The 15,024-nt window shown below is 42.5% G+C and overlaps 1 protein-coding gene across 1 annotated transcript in view; it reads left to right on the top strand.

Annotated features, from left to right (window-relative positions):
- Positions 1–15,024, top strand: part of lrp1bb (low density lipoprotein receptor-related protein 1Bb) — a gene marked incomplete at both ends in the record, with an annotated part of 274,243 nt that overhangs the window by 128,429 nt on the left and 130,790 nt on the right. The window contains 5 exons of the mRNA XM_083996665.1: positions 2,683–2,902; positions 5,863–6,052; positions 7,932–8,054; positions 8,395–8,538; positions 9,890–10,015. Coding sequence (XP_083852791.1) covers positions 2,683–2,902; positions 5,863–6,052; positions 7,932–8,054; positions 8,395–8,538; positions 9,890–10,015 — 803 coding nt within the window. The remainder of the gene's footprint in view (positions 1–2,682; positions 2,903–5,862; positions 6,053–7,931; positions 8,055–8,394; positions 8,539–9,889; positions 10,016–15,024) is intronic.

The raw sequence follows: 15,024 nt of genomic DNA, 5'->3' as shown, positions 1-15,024 counted from the left end.
GGAACAACACTGACAAGGGAGTGATTGCGCTGAGATTGCCTGTTTGCATTCATCTGTTTACTGCCTTATTTTTTGGTGCAGTACTGACTGCAAGCCTCTGTGTCTGTCATTTTCATGGATTTGCCCTGTTGATAAAGGCTGGAGCTCACATCTGACCTGTAGCTAAAATCTGCTTGTCAAGCTGTCCTTGATTGAGCCTCTGCTGTTGTGACATAAGTGAAGGTCCATGAATTATTATACGTACGTAAGCACAGATGTGTGTTGAATTTGAAGCACTAGAAAATATCTCCAACAGTCTTTTCTTCCAAAGTGTTTGAGGGCAGCAGTAGCAAGTAAGTCAGCAAGTTACACTGTGACTTAATTTAAATCAATATGTGTTTGCTTACTAAATTACCTTGGCCAACATGTGTGACAACAAGGCATTAGGTTGCACTGTGCTCTTTTTTTTTCTTTTCTTTAAAAAAAAAATCATACTACCCAACCCTGATCTGCTTTTTAGTTATCGTATTGATATTTTAAGCCTGACTATTGCTATGAAAGTGAATGTCTATGAGTGACTGAGTTGGAGTCTCCCTTTTGGTCATTGCTATTTAAAAATAAATTGTGCAAAAAGTTTCTATTAGGAGCAGATACGGCCTGCAGTGTTGACAATTCTGATCATGTGATGTTTCTCTATCTATAAGAATTAATGACTTTTACACTGACCCTCCCACTGGCAGTACAAATGATTAGAAAGGCTCGTTTTAGGGGTTTTAGGGAACATCCAGTGTGAACCTAAAATTCCTTTGATCCGTATCTGCTCTACAGGAAGGGTCTCTTCAGGTGTAATGGGTGCATGTCTCCAACAGATTTTTTAATGCATTCTGCAGCCTTATTTTCTGCTCTGTTTGCCACTTTCAGTCTGTTTTGACACGATAAGAACTACTCATGTCAAATAAACACTTTAATACATTTTTATTTATCTGTATTAGAAACCTCATACATGTTTTCACGTAAAAAAAATCCCAATACAAATATCATTTGATTTGAGTGGTGCTTAACTCACCTCCGCTGATGCCTGGATGAGTGGGTGTTTATCAGTCACATACTGCCAGAGACGGTTTTGTAGCACTGTTAGTGCATTTTTAAAGTTTATTTATGAAATTCATTTTTATTTTACAGACATGAATAACCGTACACCCTCTGAACGTACAATTACAATAATAATAGATTGCACTGAATGAAAATTGTCCAACAACTAACAATTACTTGTGTTTTTTTTTTAAATATCTTGATTTAGTTTTTTGTCTTAATTGGTCATTATTTTGTCTAATAAACAACACAGAATTGTGAAAATGATTACGTTAAATATCTTGTTTTGTTCAACCAACAATCTAAAAAGAAAAATATTCAGATAATTATACCAATACAAAAAAAACTAAAACACAAAAAACAAACTCTCTGACACACACAAAACTATTTCATCAGTTAGGCAATGTATGGCACTGCACCTCTTAATGGAAATATTGATTATGGATAATCAGTCATTATCCTCAATCTTTGTTTAACAGAGCAGAGGTAGTATAATGTAAACTCTTTAGTTTTCTTCCTCCAACAGTGCTGCTGCATGGTGTCCATCAGGACATCTCATGGTGTCTGTGTCTGTGTGCATGCGAGTGTGGCGCACCACTCAATAATTCATGAGGTTGTAAAGATGACTTCGAGACAGAGGGAGTCTTCATTCACCTCCATATCCCATTCTGTTTCATCTTCTCTTAGCCAGCCCTCTATCATTGATGAGAAACAGGGGGCCACATGGCTCAGTCAGCAACCCTCAAACAGAGCAGATCCTCTGGGCATGGTTACTAGAGAACAGATCACATCAAATCGTTGACCCAATCATGTTTCAAATTCCAATGGCCCACTGGGGAGTTACAAAGTAACTCATCACACACACAAGATAAGCTGAAAACTTTCTCTGTTTTTTTTTTTTTTTCTTGGGGAATAAGTCCTCCTACTTTGCATTGATGTGCAGTCATGCTGCACTTTAACTTAATAAGCCTGAATAATTTCTCAGGTTATGATGCACCCTTTTTTGACTACCAAAGATGTTTGATTATTTTGTTTTACATCAGGGAAATCTGTACCCCAGTTTATTTGAATTTCTCCAGAGAACTTTCCTTTCGTGACGATAAAACTTGTTTTTGGAACCAATGTTTATATATTATGTATTTGGCAGAACAGGTTGGGTTCTCTATAATGTTTCTACATTAATCAAAGCAGCATGTGAAAAATTTAGTATGCGACCACCACACTGATGTCTTCCCGTGGGTGCGCAGAGCTGAACACACAAGATCCATTTCACTATAATATGGAATTGCTCATTTTGAGAGAGGCCTGCAGAAATGTGCTGTCACATGTGTATTGACTAATCAGAAATCAAAGCAGGAGGAGGCTGGTGAATGGAGCAACTCACACAACCAGGAGGAGGGGACAGCTACAGTGAAATTACTTAGTTTGAATGTGTGATGTAATGAGTATTACTGTAGTTCAGATCTCATGAGCTAATGATTGTGCTGCATGACTCCCCTCTGAACTAAAGTGATGCCTCATTATGCTGGTTTATTGCTGCAATGATTGCTGTATTTTATTTGATGTATTTTGTCTGCTCTGCCTGAGATATGTGCTCTATCTGTTTGACAGCTGGATGTACTGGACAGATTGGGAAGAGGATGAAGTCAATGACAGCATTGGCCGGATAGAGAAGTCCTGGATGGATGGATCCAACCGCCGCATTTTCGTCACCTCCAACATGCTGTGGCCCAATGGTCTGACCCTGGATCACAGCACCAGCACCATGTACTGGTGTGATGCCTACTACGATCACATCGAGAAGATTCACCTCAATGGGACCGGGAGGATGGTAAGTTTCAATATGTTGCAGTTGTGTACACAAATGTTTGAAAGAAACTGACTTAACGGGATGTGTTGACTGTTATTCTTGCTGAATTGAGAGTTGTGCAGTTTGTGAGAATTAACTTAAAGGGATACGCCAACTTTTTTTTTTCGTGTCTTGCCTCACTCCCGAGTCCATGACAAGCAGATAGACACCATCCTTTCGACTGTGCGTGCAGTAACGAGGGAGATAGAGCCCGTATCGCCCGTAATTAGCTTAGCTCAAACACTGGAAGTGTATAGGTAGTGTTAGCCTGCCTCCACCTAAAGTCATCAGAGAAACTCTTCAGCAGCTCTAAACGGAAACCGGAGGGCCAATCTTCGTCTCAGAGCTGACAAAACTCTCCGGTAAGGCATCTTGAGCGGTCAAATGCCGGTAACGGGACGAGATCTGTCAAAACAGAGGGTTCAAGTAAAGACGGTTTATTTTGGTTCAAGCTAACTACATCGAGGGTAGGTTAACTTCCTATTTCAAAGTAAAAGCACAATTTCTATCGTCATGGTTTTCTGTATGTAAAGGGCAAAGGGCAACAGCTGGTATTTAGACAAATTAACGACACACTGCTGATCTAAACGGCTACTTTCTCACCTGAAAATGTTTGAAATGTTGATAAAGTGATATATTTACAGAGTTTAGAGCTAAAATGAAATAAGCTTCTGACTGCTGATTTCGGCTGGGGTAGGAGGCAGGCTAACACTACCGATACACACGGGCGATAACGGCTCTATCTCCCTTCTTACTGCACGCACAGTCGAAAGGATGGTGTCTATCTGCTTGTCATATAGGGAGTGAGGCAAGACACAAAAAAAAATGTTGGCATATCACTTTAAGAATTTTCTCTGTAGGTTTTCTTATTCATTGTATTTCTCTTGCCGAGTTACAAAATTAGATTTTTTTTTGTTTAATAAGAATTTGTACGACTTTTTGCATTCAAAGAATCTGACGTTTCCTGAAGTCAGACCTAGAGGCTGCAGGTGTCAGGACCCCAATTTCAGCACTATATTCTTTTGTTTTGTACACCCGCCCTATTACTGTAGCTAATAGGAGTACCTGAAGCTGATAAAGCATGATAAAATAAATCATACACCATGGGCCTTTGCAGTCACTAGATAGCCACCAGATATTTGAAAGGATGGACAGAGGAAAGACTCGAGGACAACTCTGGGGACACATTACACTGTATATTTTATACAGTAATAAACGAAAACAATAAAAAGGAAGTGACCGATGCCTGCAGCAGCAACAAGCAGAGGTGGTAGACACACATCACCTCAATGACTCCAGAGAGAGTGGGAGAAAACAGATATTAAGCATGTAATTTACATTTGAATTATTCTAAGCCTTGAATATTCAGTATTCATTAGGCCTAGTCGTTACTCACAACATAGAACACTAATTTAACACAATTTCTACATGGTCTCATGGTTTTATATTGAATCATTCATAACGATACATAATTGTGTTGTTATAAATATGGTAGAAGGCTAAAAAATAACTAAAAAGTAACTACAGTACTTTAATGTGAGAGCCATCATACTCAAACTTACTGATGTGATCCATCTTACATGTGCTAAAAACTAAGCTCTTGAAACGGCAGCATTCAAGTCTGCTGGACTTAAAGTTTTTTTGTTTTAAAAGAAGAATGTAGTTTTGTCATCTAGATTTAAAACCATCTGAGTAAATTTACTATAAATTGAAATTATATCCATCTTTGAATGTTTGATCACTGTCAAAATATCATTTCTGCAGGGCTTTCTATTGACATTTTGTCTCCTGAGGGCTCTGATTTATTCATTAAAATATCTTATTACATATTATAATAATTTTACAATAATTTATAATTTCAGATATATTTTATATAACTTGCGTTTGACAGCAGCAGCAGCAGAAACAAAACGGCAGACTAAAAGCAGCACTGCAGAGGTGTGTGTTTACCTGCTAAATATCACTGAGACAGATGCAAAACAGCTGCTCTCTCGCTTCATTCACTGCCGCTGTTATATAACTGAAACTAAAGCTAACTGCTATTTTTACAAATTGTGTGGTTCGGGGAGTAACTTGGTCTCAAAGCCATCTCTTCAGTATTTTAATGGAGCACAGTGGGTAATTTTGACAGCTGTCAAACAGCTGGATTTCTGCCTGACTCTTTATCTATCTACATGCCTCATGATGACTTCAAAGGCATTAAGATAAATTCAGGATAACAGAACTGTGTATTGTTTAAACCAACTCACTGAGTGGAGTTGAAGTCACACCTGTACATACTGTATAAAGTACATAGTGTACCATTATTATGATTTATCTTGAGTGGATTAAATTCTAATCTCTGTATAGAAGACAAGAAACCTGTCCGTATGTGATTTCTTCATACTTAGGAAAGAAAGAGGGAATCAGTGTCGTTTACAATCCATCTCTAGGTGTTTAATATATTGGAACCAGAGATCTTTAACTAAAAGGATTATTCGGGGGATTCAAATCAAAATATTTCTTTCACCTGTTTTGTCCGTCTGCATATCAAGGTCTACTTTGGACACAGTGTGGGTTTTATATTTTAACAATGATAAATGTCAATCTGCAAAGCAGTGACATGATTGAAAACTCTCCCTCGTCCCACATTAACTACCAACAAAACATCCCTGCACCCTCAACTGCTCCTGTCGACTGTAGCTGTACTGACGTATTAAGCTAATGAATTATTTGCAAATGCCATTTAATCAATGCCAAGATTCTAGAAAACATTATTATAAGCAGACAGCACCGCGTGAATAAATTTGTGCAAAGAAATTGAATCACATTCATCATACACTGTGATCATATCATTTCTATGATGGTATCCAAACAGCAAGTAGGATCTTGTTTGTGATATGTTGCTGTTGCTGCTGGTGTCCCTTTGTAGCGTTACACAGCATGTTTGCTTCATGTTGCAGGTGGTGTACAATGGAAAAGAGCTAAACCATCCATTTGGAATCTCCCATTATCATAATTTCATCTTTTGGACGGAGTACATGAATGCCTCGGTCTTCCAGCTGGATCTGTCCACTGGCGATGTCACTCTGCTGCGGAGTGAGAGACCACCGCTCTTTGGCCTGCGAGTCTACGATGCACAGAGTCAGCAAGGTTGGCTGGTTTCTCTTCATTTACTCCTCATCCAGCGCCCGTGAACCGTGGCTTCCCGAACAGAGAAAGTAGCTGTCTACTGTAGCACTGAAAATAGAACCACTCTGCTCCTGATGTGCAGACATGTGTATCTCCTATACTGCTTCCTTTAATGGGGAGCACTTCATATGATATATATACACCAGAGATTTACAGTGCAGGCCAAAAGTTTGGCAACACCTCAATTTCTCCGGCTGATAGTTTAATTTAAATCATTTATTATCTCAGGTTTTCTGCAAAGAAACACTGAAAAAGCGGTTGAAAACGCTCGAGACATGCTCTGTACTATAGAAATCAAATATTGTATTGAAAATTTGTCCAAATACTGTTGCAGAAGTTCCCACAAGTCTTGTATTTTACTCTTCTTTCACCTTCTGTTTAGTTCATTCCAAACCAGCTCCATGGGGCTTGGATTTTGTGTTTGTGCTGCTCCATCATGTGAAGCCACCGTCTGGTTCTTAACTTTTAATGTTTTGGCTCATTATTTTGCCGTGGGATGAACCCCTGACCAACCAGTCCGTCTTCCTTTGTTACTTGTCTCCCAGCATTCTAGGAGCAAAATACAATATGGTTTCCTGCACTGCAATATTGTCTTAATAATGCATCAGAAGTTTTTACCCAATGCTTCTTTAGTACGGACAGATGCTTTGTAAGTCATCAACAAAAGCTGGGATATCTTGAAGTGAAGAGAAGTGTTATCATTGTACCATTGTACCATTTAATATTATTCACCAGACTTTAACTGTGTAAATTTCAATCAGAAAACTCTGGGTGTTCTGGTCGTATGCCGGTCATATACATATGTGCCAATTGGTGTCAATTTCACAGTGAAACCCGGTACTTTGATCAGCACAGACAGTGACTTTGAAAACACTTGAGGCTCCACTCTATGATGTTAAATAAGGTGACCAAGGTTTGGAGTGGATTGCTCACTTCTGTAACAAATGATGATGGATTCGTGCTGTTAGAAAGCTGAAAAGAATTGATAGGAGAGGAAGTGGATATGGCTGACAGCGGAGAACAGCACAGGCCTCTCTAGCAGACATGTCTTTTGTTATTGCACAATACACAAAAAAACCAGTGCTCAGAGAGAAGTTCCACAATCAGGGTAGATTGACACTACCTTGCAAAATACAGAGAAATGTAATTGTTCCCAGTACAGTGATGTGAGTTTGTTTCATTCTTGTGACAATAATTTTCACACCACAGCTTTAAAGCTGAGGATTATGAGGGATGTGCCATACCAAGTATATGATGCTGATGAATGGTTGGCCACTGTATGCACAGTGTAGTTCACACCACGAGAGAAGAGAGTTTTTATTGGACATTTCTCCATTGTTCATGTCACTGAATAGATTAATTGTCTGTCCCGTCTTCTTGAGCATTACTGATTGGCTGTTACAAAACCAAAAGCTTTATCTCATTGGCCCAGGCGCTGCCTTTGGGCTGTGTGTTAAATGAAAGTGACAAAGGTGTCTTATGCCTTAACTTTATATGTGCCACACTTTTCTGTTTTTCATTTGGAGATTGTCAGTTTTGTCCAGAAAGACAAATTGTTCCCCCAAAACGAATAAAAACGTCAAATGTCTTTCTCCCACAGTGTTCACAGTAATTCACTTGACATATAGTTATAGATCACCTGTCTCTCCAAGACAGAAGTTCTGTATTAATAAGGTGATTTATTTTTGCAGGATTTCAAGTGACCCCTGAACCTCTGCTGTTCACAGTACAGAATAGAGAATAGACAAAACAACAGCAACATCACGCGTCACTACAGGTGGGCTTGAGAAAATGTAGCTTTGAGTGTGTAAGACACCTTATTTGGGATCTATTCTTCCAGGTGACAACGCATGCAGTGTGAATTATGGGGGCTGCGATACCCTCTGCCTTGCCATCCCAGGAGGCAGAGTGTGTGCCTGTGCTGACAACCAGGTCCTGGAGAAGAACAATGTCACCTGCACAGGTAGGAGGACATAATGAATCAGACAGAGCAAGAGGCCTAAGCTCATCTCGTCCCAGTATACCATAATACTGGCTTCATCCTATGGGACGAAGACCAAATAAGAATCTTATCTATTCACACGCCAATCTGAAAATAAACAAATAAATAGAGGTGAGAAAAATTTCCCGGCGGCTTTCCAGAAATACAAGGCAAATCCCAGTTGTTACACCTGTTACACATAAGGTCATGAGACATTATTAACATGTTTTATGTGCTATTATAGCTATGCCAATAATTTCCCCTAAACACATAATTCATAGGGCTCCTTGTGTTGATTTTGTTCCCCCATCGTTTCTCACAGACGCCTCCAGCAGCGGTTTAGAGCCACAGCGATGCAAAAGCGATGAGTTCCAGTGCCATAATCATCGCTGCATACGGACCTTGTGGAAATGTGACGGAGATGATGACTGTCTGGATGGAAGCGACGAGGAGAGTCACATCTGCTGTGAGGATCTTAAAATTAGTCTACAAGGCACCACGCAGCGCGCAAACACGCAAATACACTGTGTTGACAGATAACTTCATCACATGCAGAACCATTTACCAGACATGGGAAAGCCCAAGCTTTTTATTGCTTATTTTGTTCTATCTGTCAACGGTTACTGAATGTCACTGAGGTAGGGGTGAATAGTGTTCCTCCTCTGTGCTGCTGTCTCCCTGTTTCCACCTCCTAAAGTAGTTTTGCTTGTTAACAAACCAGACATGTAAACTCAACATTACATTTTTGGTTCCTGTTATTTCCAGAAAGCAAAGCACATATTCTCAAAATTTTAAAAAATGAAATATCTGGTCTACCTGGATATCATATACATCAATAGTTTGCGGTGGCTTATTTTAGTGGGTATGATGTTTTTAATTGCAAATGCCCTCTGGCAATTTTGTCAGTCTGTTGCCATGAGTGTAATTTTCTTTCTCACAATCTGTCACTGCATTAAAATTAAGTCTGGCTGATTGAAACAATGCTTTTGTGATAAGAGACACGATAATTACTAATAAATCTGGCTGACCAAAGCACTGGTCTCGGTGCGGCGGTCTTGCAGCATCTAGCAATATCTGAGCACTACCTCCACTATCTTAGGTATTAGGAATAATGTCGCCACAAAATCAAAGGTAATTTATCATGTTACACCGAGCTGTGTCACAGTATCCCAGAACTACACAGGAATTTGCTCACATTAATTTAGTATGATTTATGGCTGGTGAGCCCTAATGAATCTGAATGGTCAATGTGTAATTAAAGTTAAATGACATGACTGAAGAGAAAATAAGGAGCTGGGCTGCAGCTTCCAGTGATGGATATTTTGTGAAAGTGGCTTTATGTCAAACAATAATCAAGCAACTGAAAACAGGTCACAAATATAGTTAAGCCCTCTTTTGAAGTGTTATGGAGGCTCACTGTCAGTTACAGGACAAACCAAGGAGGAAACATGGTGAGAATCTCATCTGAAATATTTCCTTTTATGTTTTCTGATGTATGTCACTGGTGTATCAGTGCACAATTAGTTTAACTAAGAAGATGTGAATAAAGAATATTTATATTTATTTTTTTCATAGGACTATGAAAAATGATGATGAAATTAATTGGAGTTGTGAGGCTTTATAAGAAAACCAGACTGTCTGCCTTATTTTGTTTTTTTTCCACACACTAACTGAGAATGTGATGCTCATTTAACCTTAATATTAAGGGTATTTTTTCTTTGTCTTTTAATTTTAATTTGTTAATTAACTTTTTGATTTAGATTTGTTCTTATTTGTCAAGATCACAGAATGACTTATGATGTTTGAACTCTTGACAGATAATCACAGCTGTCCCATTGATCAGTTCAAATGCAGCAACAATCGCTGCATTCCCAAAAAATGGCTTTGTGATGGAACAAATGACTGTGGAAACAACGAGGATGAGGCCAACACTACCTGCACAGGTATGTACTGTCCTACTTTTGTATTTATAGTTACAGTTTTTTTTTGCCATGGCTGTATTTGCATAATTAGGCCCGAGCGGCGAGTACTCGCCGGAGGGACTATTGAAATCGTACTGTTTATTATTAGGGCCCGAGCGACGATGTCGGCGAAGGCCCTATTGTTTCTGCTATGTTTATTAGGGCCCGAGCGGCGACTGCAAGTCGCCCAGCGAAAGCCCTATTGAAATCGCGCTGTTTATTATTATTATTATTATTCTTACGCAACTTCTGGCCCCAATTTCGCCCCTTTCCCAAATGCGAAAATGCGTCTACTTTTGCCCGGACGTCCGGCCTTCTCCGAAATTCGATATTTTGGTGGTGCCGCACATGGGCGGCGCAAAATGACCGAATAGCGCCCCCTACAAACACGTGTCAATGGCATCGCCATTCGTCTTACTTTGTCGTACACACACAAAATTCGGTACACATATGTATTATACCCAGATATACAAATAATCCTCTTGACCTCATGACCTCAACCCAACAGGAAGTCGGCCATTTTGGTTTGGATTTTTCCCGCCTAAACTTAACTCCTCCCACAGAATTTGCCCGATCAAGTTCAAATTAGGTACACCACATCTCCAGACCTAGCTGAGCTTAACTTGTGCTCCGTGAGTCCGTAGGTCAAAGGGCGTGGCTGCCTGCGCTCAACAGACTTTGGCGTTCTCGCCATGTCCATACGAGTGGCTCTCACGCCCACATACTTCATCCAATCAACTTCAAACTTGCTGGACATGATGATGGCTCCGCCCTGAACGTCCCGATATAATAACTTCCCACGTAACTCATAGCGCCCCCCGGTGGTAACAGGAAGTGTACTAAAATTTGGAAAATGTACATACTTTGCCCCATCAACTTCATTCCACTTCTAAAACATGCAGAACCAGTTGGTGAAGCTACATTATGAACGCTGTGAAGCTACAAGTAATGGCGTCCGTGTGGCGACGCGGCGACCATTCCTCGCCATGACAATACGTTTGCCCTTTGGATGGCTTTATTCAACTCGTATCAACATGAAAATTGGTACACAGGTCCAGGGTCACGACCTCAACGTTTCCATATGCTCGTAGACAATCTCACTCATTCGCCCCCTAGTGGAAACAGGAAGTGGCATATTTTACATCAACATTGTCCGATTTCCACGAAACTTCACATGTGTGATGAGGGACTGACCCTGAACACACCTGCACGCATCCCATTACTGCCCCCTGGTGGACGAACCTTTAACTGCTCATAACTCCTTCATGCTTTGTCCGATTCACTCCAAACTTCACATGAGTGATGAGGGGCCGCCCCTGAACGCACCCACCCACAACTGCTTAGCGCCACCTGGTGGATGAACGAAGCATTGCAGCCCCGACATGCCTCAGGCCCCGCGGTGGCATGGGAGAGCGAGGGCCCGTCATCGCCGCTTGCGGCTTTAATTAGGGCCCGAGCGGCGACTGCAAGTCGCACAGCGAAAGCCCTATTGAAATCGCGCTGTTTATTATTATTATTTTTATTATTCTTACGCGGGTTTAATCGCATTTTTGGGGACTTTCCCATGCTCAGAAAGTTATATAAATTTGCATGCATGTGCAGACGGCCCAAAATTGACATCTGATAGGGTTGTCGCACATGGGCGGGGCCAAATGGCGAAATAGCGCCCCCTACAAATTTTCAAAATGCCCATAGGGAATTTTGCTAACTTTGTCCTATGCTCACAAAATTTGGTACACATATGTATTATACCCAGATATGCAAAAAAGCCTCTTGACCTCATGACCTCAACCCAACAGGAAGTCGGCCATTTTGGTTTTGATTTTTCCCGCCTAAACTTAACTCCTCCCACAGCGTTCGCCCGATCAAGTTGAAATTAGGTACACCACATCTCCAGACCTAGCTGAGCTTATCTTGTGCTCCGTGAGTCCGTAGGTCAAAGGGCGTGGCTTCCAGCGCTCAATTAACTTTGGCGTGCTCGCCATGTAATACGATTGGCTCTCACGCCCACATACTTCATCCAATCAACTTCAAACTTGCTGGACATGATGATGGTTTCGCCCTGAACGTCCCGATATATTAACTTCCCACGTAACTCATAGCGCCCCCCGGTGGTAACAGGAAGTGAACTAAAATTCATTAAAAATACATAGTTGACCCCATCAACTTCATTCCACTTCTAAAACATGCAGAACCAGTTGGTGAAGCTACATTATGAAGACTGTGAAGCTACGAGTAATGGCGTCCCTGTGGGGGCGTGGCTACCATCAATTCCTCGCCATGAAAATACGTTTGGCTTTTTGATGGCTTTAATGAACTCGTATCATCATGAAAATTGAAATACAGGTCCAGGGTGGAGACCTCTTCCATCTGATAGGGGTGTCGCTCATGTGGCCCCCTAGTGGAAACCGGAAGTGCCATTTTTTGCATCAACATTGTCCGATTTCCACGAAACTTCACATGTGTGATGAGGGGCTGACCCTGAACACACCTGCACGCATCCCATTACTGCCCCCTGGTGGACGAACCTTTAACTGCTCATAACTCCCTCGTGCTTTGTCCGATTTCCACGAAACTTCACATGTGTGATGAGGGACTGACCCTGAACACACCTGCACGCATCCCATTACTGCCCCCTAGTGGACGAACCATTAACTGCTCATAACTCCCTCATGCTTTGTCCGATTCACTCCAAACTTCACATGTGTGATGAGGGACTGACCCTGAACACACCTGCACGCATCCCATTACTGCCCCCTGGTGGACGAACCTTTAACTGCTCATAACTCCCTCGTGCTTTGTCCGATTCACTCCAAACTTCACACGAGTGATGAGGGGCGGCCCCTGAACGCACCAGACCACATGCGGTGACTGCCCCCTGGTGGATGAACGAAAAATTGCATTTTTGGCCTCCTTCAGGGTTTTTTCTCCATTTCCGCTCCGCACCACGGCCCCGGCGTGCCTCAGGCCCCGCGGTGGCATGGGCGAGCGAGGGCCCGCCATCGCCGCTTGCGGCTTTAATTATTATTATTATTATTATATTCTCCCTAAAATCGCATTTTTGGGGGCTTCAACATGCCCCAAAACGCGTAAATTTTGGCATGCACATCCGGACTGGCGAAAAATTTGATATTTTAAAGTCGTTGGAAATGGGCGTGGCCAAATGGCTAAATAGCGCCCCCTAGAAAATTTCAAAACATCAGCCCCGCCTTTGTGTGTCACCTAGACGCATGAAATTTGGTGGGCTTATAGAACATGGCAAGACACACAAAAAAGCCTCTTATGTCATGGTGAAATCACAACCGGAAGTCGGCCATTTTGATTTGAATTTTTGACCTGTTTGATCTATCTTCTCCTAGGGATTTTGTCCGATTGACTTCAAATTGGCTGGAGACCACCGAGATGCCACTCTGATCAAAAGTTGTGCTCCGCAGGTCTCTAGGTCAAAGGGCGTGGCTTCTGGGGCCTTGAGGATTTTGGCGACTTTTCGTTTGCTCGCCATTTCACCTTCGAACAGCTCTAACGCCCACATACTTTATCCAATCAGCTTCAAACTTGCTAGACATGATGTTGGCTCCGCCCTGAACGCCCCGATATATTAATTTCCTACGTCACTCATAGCGCCCCCCGGTGGTAACAGGAAGTGGCCAGGTTTTACCTTAACGTGTACAGATGGCACATAGTTCACCCCATCAACTTCATTCCACTTCTAAAACATGCAGACTAAGGTGGTGAAGCTACATCATGAACGCTGTGAAGCTACGTGTAATGGCGTCCCTGTGGGGGCGTGGCTATCATTCCTCGCCATGACAATACGTTTGCCCTTTGGATGGCTTTATTGAACTCGTATCAACATGAAAATTGGTACACAGGTCCAGGGTCACGACCTCAACGTTTCTATGTGCTCATAGACGATCTCACTCATTCGCCCCCTAGTGGAAACCGGAAGTGCCATTTTTTGCATCAACATTGTCCGATTTCCACGAAACTTCACATGTGTGATGAGGGGCTGACCCTGAACACACCTGCACGCATCTCATTACTGCCCCCTAGTGGATGAACCTTTAACTGCTCATAACTCCCTCATGCTTTGTCCGATTTCCACGAAACTTCACATGTGTGATGAGGGGCTGACCCTGAACACACCTGCACGCATCCCATTACTGCCCCTAGTGGACGAACCTTTAACAGCTCATAACTCCCTCATGCTTTGTCCGATTCCCACGAAACTTCACATGTGTGATGAGGGGCTGACCCTGAACACACCTGCACGCATCTCATTACTGCCCCCTAGTGGACGAACCTTTAACTGCTCATAACTCCCTCATGCTTTGTCCGATTTCCACGAAACTTCACATGTGTGATGAGGGGCTGACCCTGAACACACCTGCACGCATCCCATTACTGCCCCTAGTGGACGAACCTTTAACAGCTCATAACTCCCTCATGCTTTGTCCGATTTCCAAGAAACTTCACATGTGTGATGAGGGACTGACCCTGAACGCACCTGCACGCATCCCATTACTGCCCCCTGGTGGACGAACCTTTAACTGCTCATAACTCCCTCATGCTTTGTCCGATTCACTCCAAACTTCACGCGAGTGATGAGGGGCGGCCCCTGAACGCACCAGACCACATGCGGTGACTGCCCCCTGGTGGATGAACGAAACATTGCATTTTTGGCCTCCTTCCGGGTTTTTTCTCCATTTCTGCTCCGCGCCACGGCCCCGGCGTGCCTCAGGCCCCGCGGCGGCATGGGCGAGCGAGGGCCCGCCATCGCCGCTTGCGGCTTTAATTAGGCCCGAGCGGCGAGTAGCACTCGCCGGAGGGACTATTGAAATCGTACTGTTTATTATTCTTATTATTATTATTCCGTCGCCTTCATGCCCCAATTTGGCCCCTTTCCCGACTTCGAAAATGCGCCAACTTTTGCCCGGACGTCCGGCCTGATCCGAAATTCGACATTTTTGGGTGGTCGCACATGGGCGGCG

This window comes from Trachurus trachurus (genome assembly GCF_905171665.1).
Source record: "Trachurus trachurus genome assembly, chromosome: 21".
In the NCBI taxonomy this organism is placed as follows: Eukaryota; Metazoa; Chordata; class Actinopteri; order Carangiformes; family Carangidae; genus Trachurus; species Trachurus trachurus.
The sequence above is the reverse complement of the archived record's forward strand: the minus strand, read 5'-3'. Positions and strand labels throughout refer to the sequence as shown.